The sequence below is a fragment of the Nelumbo lutea genome, chromosome 5, assembly GCF_056320005.1.
Source record: "Nelumbo lutea isolate HS-2025 chromosome 5, American lotus-T2T, whole genome shotgun sequence".
In the NCBI taxonomy this organism is placed as follows: domain Eukaryota; kingdom Viridiplantae; phylum Streptophyta; class Magnoliopsida; order Proteales; family Nelumbonaceae; genus Nelumbo; species Nelumbo lutea.
Window position 1 is genome coordinate 7,733,843 of NC_142688.1, and position 9,095 is coordinate 7,742,937.

At 34.5% G+C, this 9,095-nt stretch overlaps 1 protein-coding gene across 1 annotated transcript; it reads left to right on the plus strand.

The window, feature by feature from the left end:
- Positions 1-209: 209 nt before the first annotated feature.
- Positions 210-7,622, plus strand: SAT32 (interferon-related developmental regulator family protein / IFRD protein family). The gene is made up of 13 exons (XM_088946414.1): positions 210-1,032; positions 1,393-1,549; positions 1,671-1,751; positions 2,062-2,144; positions 2,231-2,349; positions 2,457-2,567; positions 2,772-2,881; positions 2,970-3,282; positions 3,360-3,437; positions 3,537-3,587; positions 3,699-3,785; positions 7,051-7,128; positions 7,358-7,622. The coding sequence occupies exons 1-13, from the start codon at positions 1,023-1,025 to the stop codon at positions 7,403-7,405; spliced, it is 1,326 nt and encodes a 441-aa protein (XP_088802540.1). The 5' UTR covers positions 210-1,022; the 3' UTR covers positions 7,406-7,622.
- Positions 7,623-9,095: the final 1,473 nt, after the last annotated feature.

Consider the following 9,095-nt stretch of genomic DNA (forward strand, 5'->3'; position numbering starts at 1 on the left):
TGAGCTTTGGGCCTGATTTATATTGTGTCGGGATCGGGCTTCAGGCCGGGCCCATTTAAATTTTGACAAAAACCAAGCCTAAATCCAATCCATGAATAGGTCTAATAATTGATAACTGATGAGATGCTTGGATATATAAATTCATAATATATATTGAACCTGAATCCGTTTTATCATCTTCCATGATGAGCTCTTGTTACAACTGTTAATGAAATTTTATCATGACAGCCATGGAAACGAGTTTAATTTATTTCAAGATTTGTCTAATAGTTTCGAAAAGATTTAAACAATCAACAATTATTGAACAAGCTTGAAAAGATATAATTCAGAGTTTATATAAATAATCTAAAGATTTGAACAATCAACGATTATTGAATACCTCAAATGACAAATAATTATATAAAACTTCAATTACTTATTTTTTTATGATTTTTAAGTTTTTAATTTGAGAAACCGCCTCGACTCGCCTCTTCACTTCTATTTGAAATTGTCAATCTCCGATTCGAATTCGGATTTTCAGACACCGTTGGTCCGTTGGCGTTAACTTGGAAAGGGTGGAAAAACGGGAACTATCAAGTAAAAATCGGAAAAAGACAAAGGTAAACAAGGAAAGCAGATAGCCACTTGCATTGGCTGAGGTTTGAATATCCAGTCCGAAGAGGGCACATGGAATCTGGACCGTCCGTTCAATTTTATGGTCAGTTTTGCGCTTGAAAGACGACCAGACGTTGATATTTCTAATTTATTCACAAAGAGGGCTGGAAGTTGGAAGTTGCCCTAAAGGCCAGAAAACCTACATCTCTCGTCACGTTCGACTCTGATTTCCCTTTTCTCTCACTTCATCTTTGAAGAAAAATTTCTTAAAATCTCCGATGGATGCACCTTTCTCTGCTAATATAGACATCGATCCGTTTTCTTTCCTGCGAATTCTGTTGTTCTTCAGTACTTTCTACCTAAGAGCTTCTTTTCTTCATTGTGATATCCCTCAATCTCAGCAACCTTGTTTCTAACACACGACGACGATGGGTAAACGTAAGTGAAATCTCTAATTTTTCTCTGATATGTGTTTTTTCCCTTTCTTATTATACCATTTCTGATTTGGATTTTGTGAGTTCGTATTTTTCTCCACCGGTTTTGTCAAAATTTAGGGTTCCGTCTTATAAGAAAGACAAATAAGAAAACGCAGATTCGTATCCTTGTGATTAATCTTGCAACTTGAATAACAGAATTTTTGTGTCCTAATTTTGTTTAAACTGTTTCTTTTGATATTTATTGTGTTTATATCATGTTCCTTTTGCATTACCAATAACTAACTTTGGCAATTTTATGAGTTCGTTGTCAGTTGGTTTTCATGTTTCAATTTCATCTGTTCTTCGTTTTCTGTCCATGCAGGTAGTAGTCAACGTAAAACCGCATTATTGTTTGAAAGTGACGACGATGACACTTTGAGTTCTTCGTCGACAACAACTTATGACTCGCAGGCGCAGGAGTCTGATAAACTGAGCGACTCAGGATTGGAACAATGTCTTGATAAATTGTCTGAAAAAAGGTGTATACTTCACTGTTTTAATGTTTATTACCGTTTAAACCTGTTTGCTTATTGAATTATTTGTTAATGCTTTGTGTCCCCTGCTGGAATTGATTTTTTTTTTCCTTTTTTCTTGACAAAGGGGTTCCACTCGAGAATCGGCTTTATTGTTTATTATCGATGCTTTTACCAATAAGTTGCAGCATCAATTCGTTGAAAAGAAGTAAGTGAATGTTATTTATTTTATTCTCAACTCTTGAAGCGAGTAACCATTGATTTTAAATCTTTCAGAGTTTTCCATGCCAAGTCTGTAGGACCCTTCTATAACTGACTTTATCTATGATAAACAGCATGCATGCAACAGTCCATATTAACACATGGATATGCACAGGCACATACATATGCATGCTAGTATTTATGTGTCTGTATATGGACTTGTAATGTATTGCAAATTTACCCCCATGGCCAAATTAACTCTGCTAAGTTACACGACATTCTTATGTTTCTGCTACTTCTATGACAATTTCTTGCAGCTGCATTACTTTACTGCACCAGTGCCTCAATTCCATAAAAAAGGGGTCTAGCAAAGAGATATCCTTAGCTTGTCGTGTTATTGGTTAGTGCAGTACTCTATTTTTTTGTGGCATTTGTTTTTTCATCATTTTTTAGTTTGTAACTATCATTTCATATTCTGCTCTGTAGGATTGCTGGCTATCACAGTTGGTTGTGGCAATAGTGCAGCACACGAAATCTTGGAAGATTCAATTCCTCCCCTTTCTCAAGCTCTTAAATCTGGATCTGATCCATCGAAGATATCATCTGTAAGTATGACTTTGAAAATTTGTATATTTTGAAATCCATAGATTTTGGGTGCAGAAAAAATCTGATAAACAATCTGTTGGTTTTTTGGATTATATGAATTTGTTAGATACTGGATTGTTTGGCTGTTATCACTTTTGTTGGCGGAAATGATCCAGAGGAGATTGAAAGATCAATGCAAATTATGTGGCAGTTTATTTATCCAAAGTCAGGTCCTAATGTACGTAAAAGTGCACCATAATTTTATTACTGAAAGCCTCTGATCATATACTTGATAGCAGTATAATGATTTTGGTCCTGTCAACTGACAGGCTTACACCACTGGTGTTTTAGTTTTTTTTTTCATTTTATTTGAAATTGCAAATTTACATTTTGTCGTCCTTATTTCAGTTTGAAACCGATTTTGTTGTCTTTTACTTCTTAGGTGAATGCGTCCAAACCTACAGTGCCTGTATTAACAACTGCAATATCTGCTTGGTCATTTCTTCTTACAACCATTAGTGGATGGGGAGTTAATTCAAAAATCTGGCAAGAGTGAGTTCAATTTCGACTTCAATAGCACATCTTTATTGTTTGATATGAATCTTTAGTTATTACTCATGTTTTTTGCAATCTGGTGCAGTTCAATTGCTCATTTTTCAGGTCTACTTGATAAGGATGATCGGTCAATTCGCATTGCATCTGGTGAAGCAATAGCTCTTATTTTTGAGATTGGACAACTAGAGAAGTTCTCTAGTGAAGCTAAGGTTTCTAGTCAAAGTTCAGTTCACGAAGGGAATAATTCTCGGGAAGGTTGTGCATATATACAAGGATTGAGGGGTAAAATCTTACATCAAGTGAGAAACCTTTCTGTGGAGGCAGGTGGTAAAGGTTTAGGCAAGAAAGATCTCAACAGCCAGAGGAACTTGTTTAAGGATATCACTGATTTTCTTGAGGTGGTGTTTGTTGAAATAATCACATATTATTAATCATGTCGAACAGAGCTGTGATCCAGAATTTGAATCAATTTCAGGATGGCTACTGTCCAGAAACCTCAATGAAGATAGGAGGAGATCTACTAAACACTTCAACATGGTCTCAGTTGATACAGGTATAATTTTTCCTACAATTGTGCTCTTCTAATATCATTTAAATTTGGCTGGAAAGTTCCAGAGGTTTTCTGAAATTCTTTAATTTCTATTTCCAACAGTTGAACTTTCTGAAGCATTTTTTGGGAGGTGGATTTACCAAGCACATGCTGGTCAGTTTTCTTTTCCAAGTATTTGTAATTTCTTGAGTTAATCTGCTACTGTCTTTCTTTACTTCTATATTTGTGTTTCTCTCTAATTTACCAATTATATTGTTTAAACAGGAAAATGAATTGCTCCAGGATGTCTTTGAATTCACTCCAAGGGGAAAACATGTAGGAGCTGAACATATTATGTCAAACAGTGAAAAGGTTGGATTCTGTTTTCGTTGTGTGTTTATGGTTTGAATATGTTTATGCTGCTTTTATTTATCATGCTTCAGGTGTTTATATATTCTAAACCAAGATTTTGATCATTAAATAAATATTGATATTTGCTATTGTTTTCTGAATGTTTGGATTTGGGATACGTCTGATGATTTCTGAGCATTAATTTTGTAAAATCAATATTATTCTTTTTTGCTTTCCAGTTTTTAGAACTGGATGTATGCCATCTTTATGCTCATTGTTCTTTTCTGTTACTTATCCATGTCTTAAAACATTCCTGGCAATGGTATGTTTTTGCTTTTTGTGGCCTTTCCATGCTTAAATGATGACTAGGATAAACAAACTCATTGTGTAAAAAGCAAACAAATAAACAAACATTTACTTACTATCAATGAACATAAGATACCATGTTGAAAATCAGAAAACTGTTGGTGGAAGGAGACTCTAGTCTGACCGTTAGCTGGCTGCAGAAGGAAGATTCTAGTCTGTGGAAGTTCTCAAATGAAAAAAGGAAAATCAACCAGATAACTCAAAACATGCAAATTCAGGTTCGGTTGTAATCAAGAGGAGTGCCAATTCTCTAGCAGACTCTTTGGCCAAACAAGGGGTGGGAAGATCAAATCTTTTTTGGGCTTTGTTGTAATCTGACCTTTAATGTTAGGGAGGGTTAAGAGTTTTTACCCCTCCCTTCATATTTTATTTTTCTATAATCTTTTTTCTTAATAAAAGTTTTTGTTATTGATTAAAAAAAACATAAGATACCATGTTTATGTAAAAGAATCTTTACTGGTATTACCTTTTTATGCAACTCTACTAGTGTATAGGAATGGAATAAATAAGAGACCAACTTTTCTATGTCCCTTCAGTTGATTTTGATAAAGGGCTGAGATTTTTCATAATACAATCCATATTCTAGTTACATGTGGAAGAACTAGCAATTTTTTGCACTTCTAGAATTATATGCAGGATTGTAAGTTGCTTAATGATTGCCTACCTCACTGTGAGTTCAGACTTGCAATGGGTCATTAATTTTAATTGATTAAGGAATTTTCTATAACTAGTTATTATAATTTTATTACAAATTTGGTCAGAAAAATGTTGGCTTTCACTGGAAACAAAAGAGAGGAGGATGCAAGAAGAAGAATGGAGAAAATGAAATAAAAGGGTTAATTATCAAAAATGGGGAAAATGAAAAAAAAAGGATTGACCTGAAACTGCATGAAACAATGAAAAGCGGCCCGAAGAGCTTATCGTTTGACTCTGGGGTTTCTTCTTAGGAATCACATTGTAGTAAGGCAATGATTAATCATTGACTAGTTGAACTTTGAAAACAATGGTAGTATTCCTTTCATGCTAGGAAAACACCAATATAAGGGAATACAAAAACTTAAGAAGAATTCACACCCTAATTTAAGGATACAAAATTCTTGTTTTTTAATCAGTAAATAATAAGGATACAAAATTCTTGACTGCAAGAGCCATCACCACATACAAATGTTAGCAATAAGCAATCTTCCCTTATGGGCTCTGATGGAGTTTGCACCATGCCAGTGTTTTAAAAGCGCAAGGCACAGTGGCCAATTTGAGCCTGAGGTGCAAGGCGAGGCACACACATTTTTTAATCAAGGAGCAAAAATACAAAAAATGCTAAAAAGTCGAAAAATGTCAGAAAACAAAAAATATCCCAAAAATGCAAAAATAAAAAATAAAAAAATATTAAACATAATATTAATAAAAAAAATATAAACTTAAATTTTAAAATAAATGTTTAAAAAACCTATTATCAAAAATTAAAATACATAAACATAATAGGTAAAGCATATTCAAATGAGAATTTATAAGTAAAATCAAACATATAAAACTTTTTCAAGCATGTAAAACCCACAATCTCATTTTTTCCTCAATTGCATTACTTTGAGTAGCTAATGTGATGTAAAACATATTACTTTCCTGATTCTACGAGCCCCCTTTGTGCCACACCCCAGCTGTTAGGTTCAAAAAATATCAAAAAGTGTTGAATTTTCAAAAGGTGCACGCCTGGGCTGAGGCACTAGGCGCACCAGGTGTGTGCCTTTTGAAAGGGCTGCGCCTAGGACCATGCATGCATGAATCATCACATATACAAACGTTTTGTTTTGAATTTATTTTAATGATTTAAAAATAGAAATTCTCTGTTTTATTTAAGATCATAGGAAATCACTTATCAGTAATCTTTAGTTCTTTACTCACCTATCCCCATTTATCTCCTACAGTCTTAGGAGGAATCACCTGTCTTTTATGTAAGTAGTTTGCCTTAAATCATTTAATAAATTAAACTAGTAAAGTGGTTTCATTAATTCGTTCCCACTTGGTTTCACACCTAAATCCACTGTTACAACTCACTTTAGAGGCAGATTCTTTCAAACAATTGGACTTGCTAGGTGTATAATTAGAGATATTTGGTTGTTCAAACTACAATCAAAATTCCAGGGAAGCGTTCATTATTGTCTGGTTTTTAGTGCATTTTATTCAGTTATATGCTTGATATTATCCTGTTCAAGGAGCCACTGCTTAGTGTAATCTCAGGCTGACAAGTGTGAGACATGGATTCAAATCTGAGAGTGTCCACTTTGTGCAAACATGCCAAAAGTTTGGTCTGTATCCAGTCAACTCCACCCATGACCCCAGATAGCTGGGAATCCTGTTCAAACTAGCTCTTAACATGTAGTTGCTCCAGTTAATAGAAACCATTACAGTGACGGTGTAATGTTAGTGTCTCTTCTGTCACTGAGGCTATTCAACTGTCACCTCAATAATTTTTAGCAATGAATTGCTTCGTAGAAGAAGACGGTACCATTTTTTATATGAAGCGTGGATGGAATCAATATCACTGTGTAATGCTCTTCTAATTTCATGTAATATTCAACATTTTTATTGCATGGTTTGGTCGGTAAGGTATGAAGCACATGAGGCAGTTGACTATGCAATTTCCATTTTAAATGACTTGATTGAGTTTCTGCTAGTACAAGAACTGGAGTTTTTACTTGGAATGTTTTTCTTCTCCATCTAATAGAAGAATTTACATGGGAAGGTCAAATAAAATAATTCAATACACAGCTTGTATAACTACAAGAGTTTATTTATTTATTTTATTGGTTAGAATTAATCTGCTAATTCTTTTTCTTCTTCTTTTGATGAGTACCTTCAACGGTTCTCTTATTTCCTCCAAAATAGCGGTTCTTATCTTTTGGCTTATATGCAATCTTTGCAGAGGTTGTACAAATCCCCAAATTCTATCGTCAACAAGGCAAGAACCCAATTATTGAACAAGCAGCGAATGATCTCTCAGGTAATTTCAGATCAACCAGTTTTGCATGATTAATAGTTTAATACTATCTTTTATCCTTGTTGCCATCACCTTTCAACGTATGTGATGTGTGGCAGGTTATTTCAACTGTTTGATGTGACCCAAAATATATATTTCCCTGAAAATTAGCCTGTTCAAATGATCCTAAAACCATCCAAATAATGGTGTAATGTTGGAATAGTATACCAATTGCTTTATGTTTTGGTTGCAGGGTAGGAACGTGGGGCACTTTGCTGTTGGTGATGGAATTGAGGAATGATTTAGAGTGAAACCAACAGTGGATCTCAATGGAAAGCTTTTTTATATGAAAATGTTATTAGTTGATTTTGGTCCTTTTTTTACCTTTCACTCTGAGAGGACTTTGTAGTTGGAAGCATTCAAACAACACAGATTTGCTTATTCTTTTATATTATCATCAGAGAGTCAATAAACAGAAGATTGTTCTGTTAATGGTCAATGTAACTGGGAGTTGTATCTGTGCCGACTGCCTCTTATGTTACGACTTGTCAGTTGTGACATCGATAGTTGTCCTTCGTTAAACTAATGATCAATTGGTTGGTTGGTCAACATTTTAGGAGTTCACTATTAGCGCCCCCTGCTTTGGTGTAATCTAATATGCCTTTTGAAATCTTCGGTTCATAATGTGAATTACCAGGAGACATAATTCTCTCCCTCTTTTAACTCTTTTGGTTGATGTAATATTAACAAAATAAAGAGTGAAAACTCCAAATGTCTTACTCTTAGATAAGGATTCAATTATAGTTGATTAAAGGATATTAAATACGGATAGCAGTTGATAGCCTCAAACAATGAGTCGAATGGGGCTTGTTTGGCATCGTTTCTGCCTGTTTCTCTTTCTAAGGAAATTCTTGTTTTACATCAGGAATTCTGTTTATTGTTGCTGAAGAATAATTGAGCCATTCGGCAATCTATTCTTCAAGAACCATCAATAGAGCAACAGTTGCAGAAAAAAAAAAATCATGACTGCGTTTGAGTGTAGTGTAAGTGCGAATCGATGCAAAGCTCCGTCATTGTTTTATGCGTTTGTTTTCATTGTAAAAGTAGACCAGTGTAAAATTCTACACCTGGTCTACTTTTTCAGCTGTTTGTTTCCATTGTAAGGTTTACATCGAAAATCGATATAAATCACTCTTTCGGTTATTTTTTCATCGTAAATTAATGTAAATGATGCATCAATTCACTGACTTTTCAATCGATTGACTTTTACAGAGGATTTTTCCACCGCAGTAAAACGCAGCCTAAAGGAAAAAGGAGGCAGTAAAGTGTTCGTTAACTTGAAATGACGTCGTGGAAACACCACATTTCTCAATCGGTGTTCTAGAGAAATTATGACACGATTTTGAAGTCATATTCCAGAATAGAAGCATGGTGTTATTTGTAATGTTTTTGAACCAAACATGATCCTGCGGGAACAACGATGCCAAACGGGGCTTGGAGACCGATCCATAACACCCCAAAAGGTAAATTAAAGATAGGTCATAGGTACCCTGTATTTTGGGGGTAGTGACAGATATGTACCTTGAACTTCCAATTACACTTGGGTTCATCCGCTAGTATTCCATAAGCTAAACATTACATAATGTCAAAAATACCTTTCTCATGGATTTTTGTGATCATTCTACGAAATAAAATCATCATCAATAATGCCGTCGTTGGAAAATTTGAATATGCTATTTGCTGTCCATGTGAAAATGTCATCATGGGGAGATTACTTAAGAATGATTTCAGAAATACATGAGAATAGTATTTTTTATATTATGCAATTTTTAACTGACAGAATACTAACAGATGGTCCCAAGTGTATTTTTGAAAGTTAAGGGTACTCAAGTATTGCAACTGAAAGTTCTGGATACCTATCTGCCACTACCCCCAAATAAGACGGTACATATCTGTAATTTACCCTAAAAATAACATTCTGAAACCTTTCT